Here is a 21,087-nt window from a genome sequence, read left to right as displayed (position 1 = left end):
GCCTTGGCTTCTTCATCCATTAAATAAGATAACACCACTAAATTTTTACACCCACCATAAGACAGGAAAGTTAAATTTAGTAACCTTTGTGAAATGCACTTAATATCATGCTTAGCACATAGGAAGAGGTCTATAAACGGCTGGCCAAATCAAATCTGCTATGGGAAAAAAAAAAAGGCCATGAGATAGTATTTAGAAAAAAGGAAATGTAAGAATATGTAAAGAAAAATATGATATTTACATAGTCTCTTGGTATCTTATTAAGGTTCTGTACTTAATATTCCATTATATAATAAATATTTATTGAGTACATGCTATAAGCTAGATGTCATGCTAGGCCCTGGGGATACAGCAGTAAGTTAAACAGAAAAAAACTCCTAACCTCATGGAATTTAGCCCACATTGAAAAGAAATGATCAAAAGAACCCCAATGAAACATAGAGATTACTATTAAGTTAATGAAAATTGAAAAGGCCTCAAAAATAGAAAAAAGAAGTACATGTAAAACTGGTGAAATTTCTGAATATGGTAAGTAGATTGCATCAATGTCAAAAACAAGTACTTACAAATAGTTGGAGAGAGAATTAAGGAAGTGAAAAGAGAGATCTTTTAAGAAAGTTAAAAAGAATTTGGCTTAGGAGGGGCAGGAGTTAATTGTTTAGCCTAATTTAATTACCAGAAAAAAATATAACAGTGGATTTATAAATAAACCAAATAAGTATTCAATGAATATCTACAGAACTTAACTTGTTGGATAAAGTGGAGAATATAGTGTTAGCTATAATCCTTGCACTTAGGTAACTTATATACAGTTAGAGGGACATGCAGAATACCATGCTATAGCAAATAATGATAACAAATAATAAAAATCATAATAATATTTAAAGATGCAAACTATTTCATTAGTTTGATATGCACACAGTTTAAAGTTTTCTAACTCCACTTTCAGAAAAGTGAAACAACACCCTAACAAGGCCAATATAACTAGAAACTTCTTAACAAAAAAAACATGACAAAATGCATCCCAGCAACTATACCAAATTACAAAGACAGGTCTAATTAATTTGGGATTAAACACACACACACAGAGTTAAGAATATTAGTAATCATTCTTATTTGCTTACTTTAGAGGTAGATTTATGCTCCACACGTACTCCAAGGGTATTTTGGATCCATTCTTTAAAAGTTGGTAAACTCATGCCACTAAGAGGGTACCTAAAGCACAAAGAAGGTAAAACATTAGAGTAAGATATCTTCATTTAAACTTAAATCTTAGATTATGCTTCTAGTAATGGTCAAGTAGTTCCTATCAAACCAATCCTCCCACATATAACTATAAACTCTGGACAAAACACAAACAAACAAAACCCAAGTATCTGAAGGCAGTATAGGCAGACCAAAAGCAGGCAAAAACAAGGGTAAGGCAGTGTGCCACACTTGGAAAAGGAAACAGCACTACATGAGTTTTCAGTTTTGTTTTTTTAAACAGGTTTTGGCCTGAAGTAAAGCCCCAGTTGGTACCACAAAAGAAACAAAAAAGCAGAAAATCTGTCTTCCTGGCTTGAAGAACCAGAGGACAGTGTTTGCAGCGAACAGCACACGTGGAACGAGTACATGGAAATCAAGAAAAGGAGAGAGTCAGAGAAGGTCTGTATAAACAGTCCAAATGTCTGGCTGATCTTGAATTACACGTGTATGAAGCAGACTCTAAGCAGCCCAGCTAAGCTCAAAACAACTGAGCAGATAACTCAGCTGCTCACCAGCACAGAGGGAGAGAAGCGGGAGTTAGGTCAGTCAAGGTAACTGATGTTAAGGGGGAAAAAAATCTCTTCAGAAGAATATAAGAGAGTCTAGAGTCTCTACAACATATCATTAACAATGTCCAAGATACACTCCAGAATTACTAGACATGAACAAACAACAAAGTGTGATCCATAATCAAGGGGAAGGGCAATTAATAGGGACTGACCCCAAGATGATCCAAGATACTAGAAATAGCATGCAAGGATTTTAAAGCAGCTAAAACTATGTGAGAGAACAAAAGGGAAAAATATGTTCCCAGGAAATAACAGAAAAGTAATCTCAGCAGAGAAATAGAAATTATAAAAAGAACAAAACAAAAATTCTACAATTAAAACTCCGAAATAAAAATTGATTGGAGGAAGTTAAGAGCAGATTGGAGGTGTCAGTGAATTTATAGACAGAGCAATAAAACATAGAATCTGAAGAAGAGAGAAAAGAGATTGAAAAAATAAATACAGTTTCAGGGACTTATGGAATAACAGCAAGACTAACATACATATAAATGGAGTCCCAAAAAGGAGAGAAAAAAGGGAAAGGGAATAAAAAAAGTATTTGAAGAAACAATGGCTGAAAATTTCCAAATTTGATGAAAAGCATAAATTTACAAATTCAAGAAGTTTAGAGAACTCTAAGAAAATAAACACAAAGAAGGCACATCACAGTCAAACTGCAATTAAAAAGAAAGAGAAAAAGAAATGGGGAGAGGAAATCTTAAAAGCATCTAGAGAAAAATGACACATTACATACAATGTAACAACAATAAAAATTATGACTGACTTCTCACCAGAAACAATGAAGTCCAGGAAACAACTGAACAACTTGTTTTTGTCTTTTTTTCAAGATTGGCACCTGAGCTAACATCTGTTGCCAGTCGTCATTTTTTTGTCTCCTTCTTCTTCTTCTCCTCCCCAAAGCTCCCCCCAAGCACATGGCTCTATATTCTAGTTGTAGGTCCATCTGGTTGTGTTGTGGGGGATGCTGCCTCAGCATGGCCTGATGAGTGGTGCTAGGTCCGCACCCAGGATCCAAACCAGCGAAACCCTGGGCCACAGAAGTGGAGTGCATGAACTTAACCACTCCGCCATGGGGCTGGCCCCTGAACAATATTTTTAAAGTGCTTGAAAGGAAAAGAAAGTCAACTCAGAATTCTCTATCTGGTGAAAATATCCTTCAAAAATGAAAATGAAATAAACACATTGTCAGATGAAAACTAAGAGAACTTGGTGCCTGTAGATCTACACCACAAGAAATGCTAAAGGAATTTCTATTGGCTGAAGGGAAATACAATACTAAACATAAACTGAAATCGTCAAGATAGAATAAATAATACCAGGGCCGGCCCCATGGCCAAGTGGTTAAGTTCGCGCGCTGTGCTTCAGCAGCCCAGGGTTTCACTGGTTCGAATCCTGGGCGAGGACATGACGCTGCTTGTCAAGCCATGCTGAGACAGCATCCCACATGCCACAACTAGAAGGACCCACAACTAAAAATACATAACTATGTACCAGGGGGCTGTGGGAGAAAAAGGAAAAATAAAATCTTTAAAAAAAAAAATTTTTAAAAAAAGAATAAATAATACCAGAAAGAATAAATATGTGGATAAACATAAACGATTATTTTTTCTTAATTTCTTTAAAATATATATGACTGTTTTAAAAAAGTATAACATTGCATCATGGACTGTTTTAAAAAAGTATAACATTGCATCATGGAGTGTACGATGTAACAACTCTAAAAAGAACAAGGACTAGTAAATAAAACCACAGATTTACAAGGTTCTTAGATTTTACATGAAGTGGTACAATAAATTTAAAACTAAAAAGAGCAAAATAGAGCAGATATAGTGTGAAAAAAACTAGATTTGCTACTCAGATTTTGTTTCCTACATCTTCTATCCAAATCCCTATTAAATAGTTTATATGAAACATTATTTCATATAACAAGAAATCCTAAATTTTATATATATGAGAAAATTGATGCAGAAAACTCAAGTGCTTGGAGACTCAACTTTTCAGTTTTGAAAATACTTCTCAGAGGTGGCAAAATATTAAATAGCAATGAGTGCCAGAAATAAGGAGATAAAGTAAGTACCCTACCCTAGATTAGTGTAAAGAAGGCTGATATGCAAACAATAATAATCCAATGTGTTATACTAGCAGTAATATACTAGCACTCTGAAAAGACCAAAACAAATTTTAAAAAGCATATTTTAAAACAGTACTTTAAAATTTTTTATTTAAATAAATACCTTGCATTATAATGTGCTAGACATTCTTCCAAGTGTTTTATGCATATTAACTTAAAATAATGTTATGAAGTTGGTACCATTCTCCTCATTTTATAGATGAAGAAGCTAAGCACAGAGAAGTTAAATAACTTAAGAAGTTAAGTAACTTACTCAAGGTCACAGAACTAGTAATTTACAAAACCAGGATATGAACCAGGTAATAAATAAAGCTTCAGTCTGTGCTCTTAACCACTATATGATGCCGCTTAGTCTGATTCTTCCCCTACCACCATTCCAAATGAGATTATTCTTCTAAAATTCTTTATGAATGATATTTATAAAATCACAGTAGTGGGGCTGGCCCGGTGGCACAGTGGTTAAGTTCAGACGTTCCACTTCGGCAGCCCAGGGTTCACTAGTTCGGATCCAAGGTGGGGACATGGCACCACTTGGCAAGCCATGCTGTGGCAGGCGTCCCACGTATAAAGTAGAGGAAGATGGGCACGGATCTTAGCTCAGGGCCAGTCTCCCTCAGCAAAAAGAGGAGGATTGGCAGCAGATGTTAGCTCAGGGCTAAACTTCCTCAAAAAAAAAAAAATCACAGTAGCTATATTTAGTGATTTTTTTCACTATAATGTTCTTGCAACTTCTCTATTCCCCCCCCTAAAAAAAGATGATGGGACAGCCAAATAAAACCACTACGTTACATTATAGCTATTTTATTTTTGTTTGATTTTATAAATATTTTATTACAAAAAATTAATGTATATATACAAAGAAGTGTATAGCTGAATGAAATTTTACAACTAAACCTCTCAAGTAATCAGCATCCAGATCCAGAAATAGAACATTACCAGCACGCCAAAAATAACACTCCCTAGGCCCCTTTCCAAGCACTACCTCCTTTCCCCACACCAAAGGAACCACTGTCCTGACTGTTAACATCACAGGATAATTGTGACTGTTTCTGAACCTTAAATAAATGAAATCATACAAAATTTACTCTTTTGTGTCTGCCTTCTTTTGCTCAATATTATGTTTGTGAGATTCATCTGCGTTGTTACATGCAGTTGCTGTTCATTCATTCCACAGCTTAGTTCCATTGTCCAAGTACACAAAATTTCTTTATCCACTATATTGTTGGCAGACAATGGAGTTGTTTACAGTTTTAGGTGCATGCAGGGACATTCCTTAACTTGTTTCCTGAAGAACATATCACATGTTTCTGATGGGTATATAACCAGGTATAATTCCTAGGCCATAGGCTAGGCATTTGTTCAGCTTTAGTAGACGCTATTAGATAGTTTTCAAACATGTTTACTGCGAGCGATTGTTCCACATCCTCCCCACACTTGTTGTTGTAGTTTTTTTTTTTTTTTTAAAGATTGTCCCTGAGCTAACATCTAGTTGCCAATCTTTTTCTTCTTCTTCTTCTTCTCCCCAAAGCCGCCCAGTACATAGTTGTACATTCCAGTTGTAGGTCCTTCTAGTTCTGCTATGTGGGACACCACCTCAGCATGGCCTGACAAGCAGTGCTAAGTCCGCGCCCAGGATCTGAACTGGCGAAACCCTGGGCCACCAAAGCGAAGTGGGCGAACTAACCCCTTGGCCATGGGGCCAGCCCCTGTAGTTCTTTTTACTGTGAGACATTCTACTGTTAATCTCTTTCACTGATTTCCTATGTGATTGAGCTTCTATTTATATATCTACTGGATTATTACTGTTTTCTTATTGATGTATAAAACTTCTTCATATATTCTGGAATCAAGGATGTATATACTAAATATTTTCTCTTACTCTGTAATTCGTCTTTTCACTCTGTTAAAGTCTCTTGATGAAAGAAAGTTCTATATGTTAATATTGCCTAATTGATTTTTCCTTTATAGTTAATGCTTTTTGTTCTCTGCTTTTTTGCCTACCTCAAATTCAGAAAGAAATTCTCTATGTTCTTCTAGCAGTTTTACAGTTTTAACTTATATATTTAGGTCTCTAATCTACCTGGACTTGATCTCTTTATTTGTTATGAAGCAAGGTCAAATTTAATTTTTTTCCGAGACAGTAGTTTAAGTCCTCCTATAGTTATTTTCACTTCTTTTGTTTTGTAAGTATATGTGTTTAAAAGGAGAAAAGAAGAGATACTCCAGCAGTCGCTATTTATTCTAGATCAAAGAACAATTAAACTAATACTGAAAACAAATCAGAATAGACTATAAATTGTTCTTAACATCTATGTTGTGCAAGCTATTTAAAATGTACAAAGTGTAATGCTTTTGTTCAAGATTATTTTCCACTCATTTCATCAAAGCGTGAATAACTGCAAAAGTTTTTAGCGACTAGCCTCCAAAGATTACTTTGATTTCACAGAGATGGCCAAAAAAAAGCCAGTGTGGGGGCCAGCCTGCTGGCTAGTGGTTAAATTTGCATGTTCCGTTTCAGCGGGCCAGGGTTTTCCAGTTCAGATCCCGGGGGCAGACCTACACATCACTCATTAAGCCATGTTGTAGCAGCATCCCACATACAAAATAGAGGAAGACTGGCAACAGATGTTAGCTCAGAGCCAATCTTCCTCACCAAAAAAAAAAGCCAGTGGGTAAAGTCTGCACCAAAATTAAATTTAAATTCGTAATATGCAGAATTCATTATTAAAAGAGCGGATGTTGGGCCCTACCCAAAGGAATTTTTTTATTGGAAGTGACAAAAAGCACTCATTTTGTCATGTAATTTTAACAGTCACCCAGAATGGGCTGAGTGGATGTTACTCCTTATGTTAACTTCATATTAGACAACAAAAATACTATCTAAAATTCTCCAACCAATCTTTACATAAAAGTCAGCAAAAGAAAACTAACAGTAGAAAGGCCAAAAAAGAACAAATGTTTTAATCAAACAAGTTCCTTTTTTATATTTAAAATATCACAAGTGCTAAAATCAAACTGAAATGGTACATTTAAGGTATTACATAAAATTATCCTTTTCATAAATCTAAAGAAATTGAAATGAAAGAAATTATGGCCCTCATAGCTAAAACAACTAAAGACAGTCATTCAGCATATAAAATTTCTTCATTTTACCTGAGGTAAAAGTATAGATTCTGAGAAGTTGGTTATAATACACATGCTACTATGCGTTAGTAATGTCCTACAAAAAGACCAATTTGGAACTATTAGGTTTTAATGCTGGGCTCTTATATTTTAACTGCAAATTACTTTAGGTCTCTGTAAAATATAATAGACTCGTGATATTCATGACAGAATCAAATTTAGAACTTTGTGGATCCCTGAGTTGACAAATAACATTACCTATAAAATAAAAAGGTGACCATCTTCAAGATACTTGAACCAACAGATGCAGAGTCCATGTTACTCTCATGTATAAAATTTAAAACTACATTCTGCCACTAAGATAAAGCCAGTACATCTCACATCTGAATGCACATATTTCAGACTAGGAAGAAATGTCTTGCTTGGCAGAACCTTGGATTGAAAACTTTGCTCCATTATCTACAGTTCCAGCACCAAACACACAGTTCAAAAAGAGTTCCATGTCAGAATGTAAGCTTTTCAGCTCTACTTTTTCCTGCATCCAATGCCCTGGGATTTGAAAAACAAGGAAGCCTGATTTAAAAATCATAAAGCCTAGCATACGGCCAAGGGCTCCAAAAATCTCATAAAATATCATGAAGTAAAAGTGATACCTTTGAAGTCAAAGAAGTAAATGAACAGAAAAGAAACATTATAAGAAAAGTTAAAGGAATTAGAGATATTTAACTTCAGAAACAGCTACGGAATGACTTGATTATTACAGTAAAATGATTTGGATTTACATCCAAAACTATAAACAAGCATTTATTTAACATTCATAAGACTGTACTAAGCACTGCAGGACATACAGAATTGGTATGACAATATGACTTTTGTTCTTAAGAAAACTTACAACTCTAGTTAGTCAAAGCTGCAAAGACATTTAATTTGTAGGGTGAACATATGAGCAGGAAACATGCAACTTTTACCAGAAATGTGATAAGAGGAAAGCCAAGAACCTATAACAATTGTTGAAACAGGGTGACAACTGAATGGATCTTTACCATGACTGAAGAATTTGTTCGAGAACTTTAAGAAACGGTCTTTGTTGTAAAATACCACCTTTCCTTAGGACTGAAGTAGATTATATGGTGGAAGGTATAGTACCAGAACAAGCTTTCAAGACCAATGAAATCACTCTATATGGAAAGAAAACTCTGTGGACATACATACCCAAGAAGGAAGTGCAGGTCAGGATCTACAGTGACTAAAGATAAAGTGACTCACTCTGGGGCAGTGCACAGAGGCAGCAAAATATTAGTAGAAGCAACCATCTATCCTCAGAGTGAGTTCCACAGTTGCGATAAAACTTTAATGAAAAATTATGCCACTGAAAACATAAAGTACAACAAACCCAAACAAATTCTCTCCATTTAAACATTAACTTGTGCTTTGTAAGCACCAATTAATGTGTAATACCTTTAAAGTCAAAGAACAATGACATTTTTCAAAAATTTTAGTTTACAGAAATCTATAGCACTAGCTCTGAAATACCTGCCTTCTCTGTTTAAACCCAGGAGGACTCAATTCATCTATATCTAGAAAGAATAAGAATGGCAAGATTATAAACCTAGGGATTTATAAACTGACAAATTACATATCTGTTCAAAAGACAGAGTATGTTCAGGACAAAACTTCTGATTTTCCCCTAAGATCTGTAATAGCATATAATAATTGCTTCTAATTTAATGGCTAAGTTTAAAATGTCAAAGTTACCCTCTCAAAAATATATATAATCAACATTTGCTTATAAAAATTTCCCACCTTGTCAATGTTCTTTGCATGAGAATTAAGGGAACCTCCATGAATTTTCATTGAAAGTTACTCTGAGTTTCTGATACCTAAAGATTTCCCTTTCTTTCTTTCCAGCTCTGTTATATTTCTTTCTTGTGGTATTTTATCTACATTTTCTATGTGGTTAGAGAGCAAAGGGTTTGTATTTGTTCAGTCCTCTACAACGCAAGAATAGAAAATCTTTACAAAGAATTTCAAAAACTGCCCTTACAATCTAATATTATTAACGCAAAAGGGTGAATTAATACTGTTCAGCCAAATTAGTATTTTCTTGTACTCATCCTTTGTAGTCACAAATTCCATTTTCTCTTTTAGGAATATCACAACTTTCTTATGCTTCTGCCCACCGTCTTTCACTGGAACAACAGGAATTTTTGTCACAGGATAACTTTTTACAATGAGTAACTACTGTGCTGCTGTATATAGTGTAGAAATGTAAAGTCCTCCCAGAGTTTGGAGAGAGAACAAGATCAATACAACGGATGAGTATGGTAACCTTTAGAAGTACCTCAAGCACAGTATAATAGAAACAGCCCAAGAATGAAGCTTAAAAACACTTAAGTTTTTAACCCCAATTTCCCACTGAGCAGGCACCTCGAGGAAGCTATTTAACCTCTCTCATTCTCAATCTCCTGATTATTTTTAAGAAAATATTACTACCCAGCTAGGGGTTATTTTAAGATAACTCAGTAGGCACTCAATAACTATTATTACCTTAAGTAATATTTGTAAATGTTTTCTGATAAAAATCAGAGAAACCTACTAACTCAACTGTTGTCCCTAGGAAACTAGACTAGATATAGAGAAAACTATGATCGAATTCAATCCTATTTATTATCTTGTCTGTGATAAGGTAATGGTGCTTCTGGAAGTACCAAAATGGGAACTGAATATTATTTAGTCATTTGGTTTTAGTTCTTAAGTAGTTTATTAGCACATATTTAATGCTAGCGCATCTAAGTTACATTTCTGTGTTTAGAGAATTGCCCTCTGGATGAGTCTCCATGGGAAGCAAAGGCTACCTTCCACTAAATCAAATGTGCCCAACATCCACTTTCTTGGTTTTCCTTGCAGGCTCTGCCAGTCAGATGTGCCCCCATTCTCTTCCCACTTTCCCCACTGGGCTTAGACTCTAGAGGCAACGATGCAAAAAAATGAGGCCTTTAAGGAATCCATTCCGTTAAGAGTGGCAGCAGCAGCAATCTTCCAATGTCTAACACCAGCAGATAAATTCTCTGGTTCTATTACAATCTCGATAAAAACCTCTCTCAAGACCACTGAATCCCCTTTGCTCTGAATTTATGCTCTCCAAACCACACCTGAATTATAAATTTTGTTTTCTACATATCTTAATATCAGGAAGGGCATTAACAAGTGTACTATACACTGAAAAAGGAATAATCTAACCATAAATGAATACACAGGGGTTCTAATTTCTTTAAGTGAGTATCTTATGAGTGTGGCATGTGGAGGACCCCTATAACCTGATCCTCTCCGGGAAAACCAACACATCAGTGCCAGAACACCCAAGAACCAGATTCTGAACCCATGAGACCACTAAGGTATAATCAGTTGTGATAAATTCTGTGACTAATCATTCATTCCACACACATACATTTCTAACATAAACCACTACCCAGCCTATAGTACTCTAGAGAAGACAGCAGGTGTCTCATACTTTCAATGGCACTGTGCTAAAGTACAAGCGACTATTTGCCCTCTCCCATAAAAGAAAGATGCTGTAGAGAGAAACGAAGATAGTATCTGAGAGGAGAGGAAGTTGGTTTCTAAGTTCAGAAGATGCACTTTTTCCCCTGGAAGATTTTGTAAAGCCAATCTCTACATAGATAAGTTTCTACGGTATTAAACATTATTCTATTTGAAACATAAAACACTTAACATTTAGAACACTGGTAAATTTAATTTTCTCCAGAATTTCCTTCTACTTGAATTTCATGATTTCTCAACTAAGCCTCCACCAACATGCTGTCTAGCCACACTTAAGGATGGGAATGAGAAGGCAGATAATATTTATTTTTCCTATTAAAAAGCAAACATCAAATGCACATCTTCACATCTTCATTAAAATTAGTTCCTAATTACGACTCCTGAGGTTTTGTTTCAGGTAGAGCATACATTAATCAGAAAAATGGAATGATTATGTTGCAAAGAACAAGAATTTCTCTAAAAGAATAAGACTTTTCTTGCTGCTATTTCAATATATTGACATACCATAAAGTTTAAAAGATATTAACCTAAGCATATTAAAGCCCAATAGATATTAAGTCAAAGTGCAATACTGGAACATAATCATAATATATCTGATCCAATTTTTTACCTAGTCTCAATTTTTAATTTAGTTTTTGGAGCCAGCATTCAAATATTACATAGTGTACTCACTGTCCATTCAAAAGTCATATCAAAATTCAATAGACAAACACCAGCTTTGGCAGGGTCAGTGTTGCTTAAACTCAACTAAGAACTCATTTTACAATTCTGTCCGCATCTGGAACAGCAACAATACAAACTATCTTTAGAATTCTCATCAACACATTACCAAAAACATTTCAGGAATGTGAAAGCTATCACAAATGACTGATCTTTCTTCATCACATCTTCCTTAATATATCTCAGAAAACTCATTTTAAAAATACTATTTATAGTCACACAGACCTAAAATTGTTCACCTTCCATAATAACCCACGCCAAATGTAAATTCTCAGTCTTAAAAATGGAGTTACTTTGAATGAGAGAGTGGCATGGGGATTGGGTGGTGGGGTGACTATAGACCTTTTAGGATCCTGCTTCAAACAAATTACCTATAAAACACCATTTTTGAAACAAATGGGAAAATGTGAATGTGGACTGCATAATCAGACACTATAAAATTTCTGTAATTTTAGGGAGTATGATAATGGTATCATATGATTTGTTACATTAAGTCTTTAGTTTTTAAAGGATACATATGTAAATTTTAGAAGTGACACAACGATGTCAGAATCTAAAATACTACAGAAAAAAAGCAATTATGGTAAAATGCTGATAACAAATAGAAGGAGGAGTCATTATATTATCCTCTCTATTTTTATGTGTATCTATTATTTAACATGTTACGTTTGTTACTTATGTTTAAGATATTTCATAGAAAGAAAGAGAAAAAAAGGAATGAAAGAAAAAAATAAACCAGAGTTACCTTTTCCCACTCAACTCAATCTGGCCTTTCTTATTGAAGAAGAACTTGGAATCATTATATCCCCATCCATTCCATTTCATAATTTCTTGCCTAATAAGAAGAAAAAAATAAATAAATAAGACCTATGTTAAACATCTCAAAACTGAACAGTGTATCATTTACTAACATTCACAATCATTTAAAAGACCTTATCCCACTAATATCATATTAGTTTAAACAAAATAAATACATATCAAAATGTCTGTATCAATATTTCTAAAGCAGCACCTGCTTCACAAAGGGCTACAACCACTAAATTTAATGCATTCAAAGGAAAAAGGAAGAAGAACAAAGGAGAAAAACATGCTTAAAGTATGAATGTTTTATTTTGTACATGTTATTGAGTTTACATTGTAAGATGGCCTTAAAAACTATGCAATTAAAATAAATTCACTTGAATAGGAAACAAATTTTTGTATATATCAGAAAAAAATCACAATTATTAATCTTCTGCTATGATGAAAAAGACCAATTTATAAAAGAGGTTCACTAGTAATGACTCTAGTAATAGCAGATACTTTTAATATAGTAGATTAAAAATCTGAGTACTCAGTTTACAAACATTCTAAATCCTTTAACTTCCATGTAACTACTAATCTCTACCTTGACCTACATATTAACATTAGCATAATAATGACTACAACAGTTTTCAGTATTCCAAAACAATATGCTATTTTTAATTTCCAAAACACCAGTATTTCATAGTCCTAAAAGTCATTTTCATCAAAATCAATGACTCACTCAAACAATTTTGCACATTACGCAAGAACAGATAGGTTTGGGTCCATGCAGAACACAATAAGCAAACACATCTAAGTGTCGTGTCAGCATTTATTACGTGTTTTAGCGTGGTGTCCTAAAATATCTGTGATATTCTATCTAAATAAAGTGATGGTGAATCTTCTTAGTGAAAATTCAATTATTCAGTTTATGACGAATACACTTAAAAGAAAAAAAGGTTATTTACTGTATTAAAATTTGAAAATACATCACAAGAAAAAAATTTGTAACTATGTGTGGTGATCGATGTTAACCAGACTTATTGTGGTGATCATTTCACAATATATACAAATAGCAAATCATTATGTTGTACATCAAACTAATATAATGTTACATGTCAATTATATCTAAATTTTTTTATTTCAAAATAAACAAAGATATACTGAGAAAGCATTCTAGTGCTCCATAATTCTCAAAGAAGAAGAAAATGACAATTGACAAGCAACTTTTTTCATTACAATCATAACTCTTCATCCAGTTCTAAGGCTTTTTCAAATAAGTAGAATACTAATACAATACAACTGAACCAAATACAGGTCATTAATTGTGTACTGAACTCTCCATCTATACACAAAATTAAGAAAAAGAAACTAGGAATACTCTCTTTAAAATTAGTTTGCTATCAATAAAAACTGCTCAAAAAATATCTCAAGAGTATCAATCCAGAGACTGGATTTGTAGATGAGCCTGTTATAAACTATTATCCAATATTTTCTTCTGATTTCACATTCCTACCTCACTGCAGAGGGAGGTTTTGGAAGAAAGCTTTTGGAAAAATCTCTATAGAAAAACGTCATGAATAATGTCACCATTGACACATTTGTTTTCTTAAGATTACACTTTCTAAAAAAGATTAGGTAATGATACACTTTGCTTTTTTCATGATTATATTCTCTTCTCTTTTATGAAGTATAATTTACTTAATATTTTATTTTTATTATATTTCTATAATAATTTACATTAGAAGGATAATATGTACATTTTAATTAACATCTTTACTTAATGTTTTATAATATGTACATAAATTTTTGTATGTGAAATGCATTTTATTAGATAGTGAATTTAAACATTTGTCATGAAGTCTGTACTCTATAAAATAGTCGTTTGATGTTACACAAAACAAATGTAAAAAACAGTATCTTGGTATTACTTCCACTAGGTACTGGGAGATTATTTCAGTACACATGTTGAACTTGGCATTTTTACACAGCTTAACAATGAGAATCATTTTCCTTAAAATTATGCCTAGAATTTTGAAAAATTATTCCCAGGTGGCCTCAAAGTAAAAAGCTAAATCTCATTATATGTATTTACTTTTAGCACTTTGTGAGAAAAATGAGTCAAGGTAAGCAGAAAATATCTACCACTGTATACTAAAAAATGGTGAGATTTACAAATTAAAGAATCTTTGGCCTTAAATTCTCAGTTGAGTAATATCCCAAAAACTTCCAGGTTTTCAAGTGCAGACTAAGGTAACTTTTTCTCTTTTCATCTCAATCATAAAGTTCTGCCTATGATATGGGCCTTACCATATTTACACCAGCTTTTGGAGCCTTGACAGAAGTTGAAATGTAGGCATTTGGACTGCATTTGTGTCCCCACAAAAGTATCATGTTGCTTAAATAGCATATAATTAAAATCTAGGTTACTCCAAAACCAATCTTCAAGTACTCCTTCAAGCCTTAACAAAAAATGTAGGCAGGGGCCACCCCATTGCCAAATGGTTAAGTTCGCGCGTTCCACTTCGGTGGACATGGCTCCGCTCATCAGGCCATGCTGAGGCAGCATCCCACATGCCACAACTAGAGGGACCCACAGCTGGAATATACAACTATGTACCAGGGGAATTTGGGGAGGAAAAGAAAAAAAAAAAAGGATTGGCAACAGTTGTTAGCTCAGGTATCAATCTTTAAAAAAAAGTAGGCAAATTTCCTAGGCTTCTGATTTTAAACTCTTATACACGTGTATCCTCTAAAATTACTAATATATTCTATGAGAGTAAACACAACTATGTGATTACATTAAACTTTAAAATAACTTCTTGTATAGAAAATAAGAGTAATGAGTACACTGAAGAGTAAGAGCACACTGTAGGGCCTTATAGCACTAAAAACTGGAGCAAAACTTTACACAGTCCTAGAACTCTAAAGCTAAAAAGGTCCTTAGACGGCACCGAGTTCAACTGCTCATTTTTCAGATGAAGAAACTTGTACCCAGAGAAGCAGTAATGATTACATCACTAAGCTAGTTGTGAGCATCAGAAGGCAAACTCCCAGTCTCAGGATTCTTCCTGTTGAGAGAGGTAATAGCTGAAACCCACTAAGTCACGCCCTTAGGTAATCAAAATGATTTAAAGAAATCCTTTTTTTCATCACACAAACATTTTTCAAAGCACTATTACATGTTATTATTATAGTTATTCTTCTGCACTTGACCTACAAGGAAACATTTAAAAATCAAGAAATACGGTTGTGTCGGTAAGCCCAATGCCCTGTACTTCCTCTATCTATAGTATAACGAATTCTGCCCTTCAGAATAATGATCCCAAAGTACTGCAAGCACTGAAATGAAGATCAAAGAATCACCAAATTTCCATAAGATTCAAATAAAAGAATTCAATTGTCAACTAACCCCAGAGATCAATTAAGCAGACTGATCTCTCAGACCTTCCAATTCTTAGAGCTACTACACCAGATTTAATGTTTTCAAAATACGAGACACCTCCTCCCAGCAAGAAAAAAGAAAAGTTGATTTGATTTTACCACATGAAAAAGTAAAACAAATTTACACATCTGACCACAGCATCAAACAGTAAAAAAACACGCTGTATTAGCTGGTCCTAACAAAAGAAAATGGAGACATAAAATAGCATCACATATACACAAGGTGGCAGCATTCTCCCATGACATGCACAGTCTTTATTTTGCATTTCCCAGTGCTGTAGTTTGCACAATTTTTAACTGAAATATTTAGATTTAGCATTATTTTTATGAAAACCATACAGAGTACCTTTCTTTATTCTTAAAATGGGAAATTTTCACTTTTAAGTCTCTGTACATACATAGATTAATAGTCAGATTACTATTCCTCTAACACTAATAAATTGCAAGCATCCTGATATAAATGCATGGTTTCTACCATTATTATTTCTAATACTGACATTTTCCATTAGAAAATCAGGAAAAAGAAAATATGCTTTAACCTACTTTTATCTGGGGTTAGCAATAATTCAGCTAGCTGATAACTAAAAAAAAAAAATTTTTCAAACATAGTTCCAATAATTGAAATTCTAAATAAAAGATACTTCACTAATCAGTTCAGATGAAAACCAAATTTTTATCTCTTTTTCAATTTAAACAATGAGAAAAAGATCATATGATCTCAGAGCTTTTGAAAAACAAAAAGTAAAGAATGAAACTTAAGCTCCAATGCTGGATTTCTAACTAACCAACCTCAGTATCAGCTAAATTCAAATTAATTCCGTATGTAGTACAATATGTAGAAGTTAAAAATAAAAGCCCTTTCAAGGATTTTTTTGTGCTAATTAAAATCTTTATTATCCAGTTGTATGCTTAATTATTTCAAGACCCAGATAACCTAAAGGAAATCATGAAAGTAAAAATAAAAGTGATGAGAGAGATACCAAGATATGATCAATAAAACAGATATATCTCTGAAAAGATATACTTCAAAAAGTCCTATAAATGAAATAATATTCCTACCGGCTTCTTTTATTTAAAAGAAAATATTGAAGCTGCATGCCCACTAAAAATATAAAGGCCCAGGGGCCGGTTCCATGACCAAGTGGTTAAGTTTGCGCGCTCCACTGCGGCGGCCCAGGGTTCGGATCCTGGGCAAGGACGTGGCACCACTCATCAGGCCACATTGAGGCAGCATCCCACATCCCACAACTAGAAGGACCTGCAACTAAGATATATAACTGCGTACGGGGGGTTTGGGGAGACAAAGCAGAAAAAAAAAAGACTGGGAACAGTTGTTAGCTCAGGTGCCAATCTTAAAAAATATATATACATATATATAAAGGCCCAATGAGGGAAGAAAACTATAGAATACTACTTAATTCTAAATTTAATTTAAAAGATATATGCTTTAAAATAAATTTAAATCCATGTTCACCTTGAGTCTACAAGTCCTACAAAATTATTTCTAAAAACTCAATAGCAAATTTCCTATAAAACTATTTATAATGCTTACTGCCTCAATCTAACAGTGCAACTAATTGCCTTTCAAGTAGTTTAGTTAATCTAAATAGCTCAGTTATAAGCTCAATAATCTATGTGTACTATAAGAGAAAGTCCCTTTACAAAAAAGAATAGGGAAAAAGCAAATAGAAGACATAGATAAGATTGAAACAGCAATCAGAAACCTCCCAAAAGACAAACGTCCAGGACCAGACAGCTTCCCTGGTGAATTCTACCAAACATTCAACGATTTAATACCTATCCTTCTCAAACTCTTTGAAAAACTTGAAGAAGATGGGATACTTTCTAACTCATTTTATGAGGCCAATATTAGCCTGATACCAAAACTAGACAAGGACAACACGCAAAAAAGAAAATCATAGGGGGCTGGCCCGTGGCCTAGTGGTTAAGTTTGGTGCACTCCGCTTTGGCAGCTCAGGTTCAGTTCCTGGGCATGGACCTACACCACCTGTTGGCGGCCATGTTGTGGCAGCAACCCATATACAAAATAGAGGAAGACTGGAACAGATGTTAGCTCAGGGACAATTTATTTTCCTCAAGTAAAAACAAGAACATTGGCAATAGATGTTAGTTCAAGGTGAATCTTCCTCAGCAAAAAAAAAAAGAAAGAAAGAAAATTAAAGACTAATATTGCTGATGAACATAGATACAAAAATGCTTAGCAAAATACTAGCAAATTGAATACAGCAATACATTAAAATGATCATACACCACAATCAAGTGGGAATTATTCCATGAATGCAAAGGTGGTTCAATATCTGCAAATCAATCAATGTGATATACCACATTAACAAAACAAAGAATAAAAATCACATGATCATCTCAATAGATGCAGAGAAAGCACTGGACAAGATTCAGCATCCGTTTATGATAAAAACTCTAAATAAAATGGGTATAGAAGGAAAGTATCTCAGTGTAATAAAGGCCATACGTGACAAAGCCAGAGTTAACATCATATTCAATGGTGAAAAACTGAAAGCTATTCCTCTAAGAACAGGAACAAAATAAGAATGTCCACTCTTGCCACTCTTATTTAACATAGGATTGGAAGTCTTCGCCAGAAGAATTAGGCAATAAGATGAAACAAAAGGGATCCAAATTGGAAAGGAAGAAGTAAAACTGTCACAATTTGTGGATGACATGATTTTATATATAGAAAACTCTAAAGAATCCACTAGAAAACTACTAAAAGTAATAAACACACACAGTAAAATTGCAGGGTACAAAATCAACATACAAAAATCAGTTGCATTTCTATACACTAACAACAAAATAGCAGAAACAGATATCAAGAAGACAATCCCATTTACAATTTCAACAAAAAGAATAAAATACCTAGGAATAAATTTCACCAAGGAGGTAAAAGACCTATACACTGAAAACTAGAAGACACTGTTGAAAGAAATCAGAGAAGACATAAAAGAAATGGAAAGATATCCCATGCTCATGGATTGGAAGAATTAACATAGTTAAAATGTCCCTGTTACCTAAAGCAATCTACAAATTCGATGCAATCTTTATCAAAGTTCCAAGGACATTTTTCACAGAAACAAAACAAAGAATCCTAAAATTTATATGGAACAATAAAAGACCCCAAATAGCCAAAGTAATCTTGAGAAAAAAGAACAAAGTTGGAGACATCATATGCCCTGATTTCAAAATATACTACAAAGCTATGGTAATCAAAGCTGCATGGTACTGGTACAAAAACAGACACACAGATCAATGGAACAGAATTGAGAGCCCAAAAATAAACCCACACATTTATGGACAGCTAATTTTTGACAAAGTAGCTAAGAACACACAATGGAGAAAGGAAAGCCTCTTCAATAAATGGTGCTGGGAAAATTGGACAGCCACATGCAAAAGAATGAAAGCAGACCATTATCTTACACCATACACAAAAATTAATTCAAAATGGATTAAAGACTTGAATGTAAGACCTGAAATCATAAAACTCCTAGAAAAACACATAGGCAATATGCTCTTTGACATCGTTCTTAGCAATATCTTTTTGGATAGGTCTCCTCAGGCAAGAGAAATGACAACAACAAAAAATAAACAAATGAGACTACATCAAACTAGAATGCTTCTGCACAGCAAAGGAAACAATCAACAAAACAAAAGGACAATCTACTAATTGGGAGAAGATATTCACAAATCAGATACCCAATAAGGGGTTAACATCCAAAACATATACAGAACTCATATAACTAACAACAAAAAACAACCTGATTAAAAAATGAACAGAGGATCTGAACATTTTCCAAAGATATACACATGGCCAACAGGCACATACAAAGACATGCAACATCACTAATTATTAGGAAAATGCAAATCAAAACCACAATGAGACATCACCGCATGCCCGTAAGAAAAGCTATTATTAAACAGACAACAAATAACAAATGTTGGAGAGGATGTGGAGAAAAGGGAACCCTCCTATAACGCTGGAAGGAATGTAGAATAATGTAGCCACTATGGCAAACAGTATGGAGATTCCTCAAAAGATTAAAAATAGAAATACCATACGGTCTAGCTATTCCACTGCTGGGTACTTACCCAAAGAACACGAAAACACTAATTTGAAAAGATATATGTACCCCTATGTTCACTGCAGCATTATTTACAATAGCCGAGCCTTGGAAACAACCTAAGTGCCCACTGATGGATGAATGGGTAAAGAAGATGTGGCATATATATACACATTGGACTACCACTCAGCCATAAAAAAATATGAAATCTTGCCACTTGGGACAACACAGATGGAGCCTGAGGGTATTATGCTAAGCAAAATAAGTCGAGAGAAAAACAAATACCATATGATTTCACTCATGTGGCAGATTAAAAAACTACTACAAAAACAACAAATAAACACATAGATTCAGAGAAGAGATTGGTGGTTACCAGAGGGGAAGAGGGGGAGGGGGAGGGCAAAAGGGGTAAAGGGGACATTTGTACACTGATGGATGGAAACTAGACTTTTGGTGGTGAATGCAATATAGTCTATACAGAAGTCAAAACACAATGATGTACACCCGAAATTTATATAACGTTATAAACCAATGTTACCTCAATAAAAAATATATATAATTAATATGTTACACAGCCAAAAAAATAAAGTTAAATTAATAGAAAAAAAAGACATGGATTGATTATCACCACTTAATTAACACTGTTACAAATCTCACAGTTCCAAGATTGTTAAAACATTTGACTTAAAAAATAGATAAATGCCATCAGGCTTTGATAGCTTGACACCATTAAACATCTGAATCATAGACTATTTCCTCCTGCCCTGATTAAAACTCACCAAGCTACTTCTAATTATACTTCATTTCCAACAGAGAAAACATGGCCAACTGAAATGGCCAGGAGGCTTGACAATTTTTTTTTTCATCCTGAATTAGTCTCTTGGCATTCTAATTAACTTTGGTCACTAATGAGATTAGTTAACACGAGTCAGCCTACCTAAATATGACTGACTCTAGGACTCTGACAAAATCAGGTTTCTGGAAAGGTCAACAAGATAATATCTCTGCCCTCAAGACAGTGAGACAGTGAGCCTTCTCCTTGCAAAACCTGGGCATTATCACGTGACGCACTGAATTTCAATGTTTCCTCAATATCCCCATTGTAAGTTTTAAAATTCTAGTTGCCATAATAAAAATTTGGCCCTTCCATGTAATAAATTATTAATGAACTTTCTAATTTTTTCCAATGTGATAGTATAAAATAGATTAAACATAAGAATTAAGACACAGAAAGTTGTTAGTAAGAACACAGAGAGGAGGAACCCATATGCACTACTGGCTAAGTAACTCCACAGCGCAATCACGTGCTAAATTTTCAAAGGTAAAGCCTTTTTTTTGAGGAAAATTAGCCCTGAGCTAACATCTGCTGCCAATCCTCCTCTTTTTGTTGAAGAAGACAGGCCCTGAGCTAATA

General features: G+C 34.1%; 1 protein-coding gene across 3 annotated transcripts in view; it reads right to left on the bottom strand.

Moving 5' to 3' along the window:
- Positions 1–21,087, bottom strand: part of AGPS (alkylglycerone phosphate synthase) — a 139,449-nt gene that overhangs the window by 100,597 nt on the left and 17,765 nt on the right. For 2 of the 3 annotated variants that reach the window (XM_023622056.2, XM_070241276.1), the window contains 2 exons: positions 12,098–12,187; positions 1,125–1,215 (listed from right to left, as the gene is read on the bottom strand). In XM_023622056.2, coding sequence (XP_023477824.2) covers positions 1,125–1,215; positions 12,098–12,187 — 181 coding nt within the window. Of the gene's footprint in view, positions 1–1,124; positions 1,216–2,587; positions 3,432–12,097; positions 12,188–21,087 lie in introns of those variants that run through there. The other variant, XM_070241275.1, reaches the window with a different exon arrangement.

Source organism: Equus caballus, chromosome 18, assembly GCF_041296265.1.
Source record: "Equus caballus isolate H_3958 breed thoroughbred chromosome 18, TB-T2T, whole genome shotgun sequence".
Classification (NCBI taxonomy): domain Eukaryota; kingdom Metazoa; phylum Chordata; class Mammalia; order Perissodactyla; family Equidae; genus Equus; species Equus caballus.
Note: the sequence above shows the minus strand (reverse complement) of the source record. Positions and strands in the feature narration are given on the sequence as shown.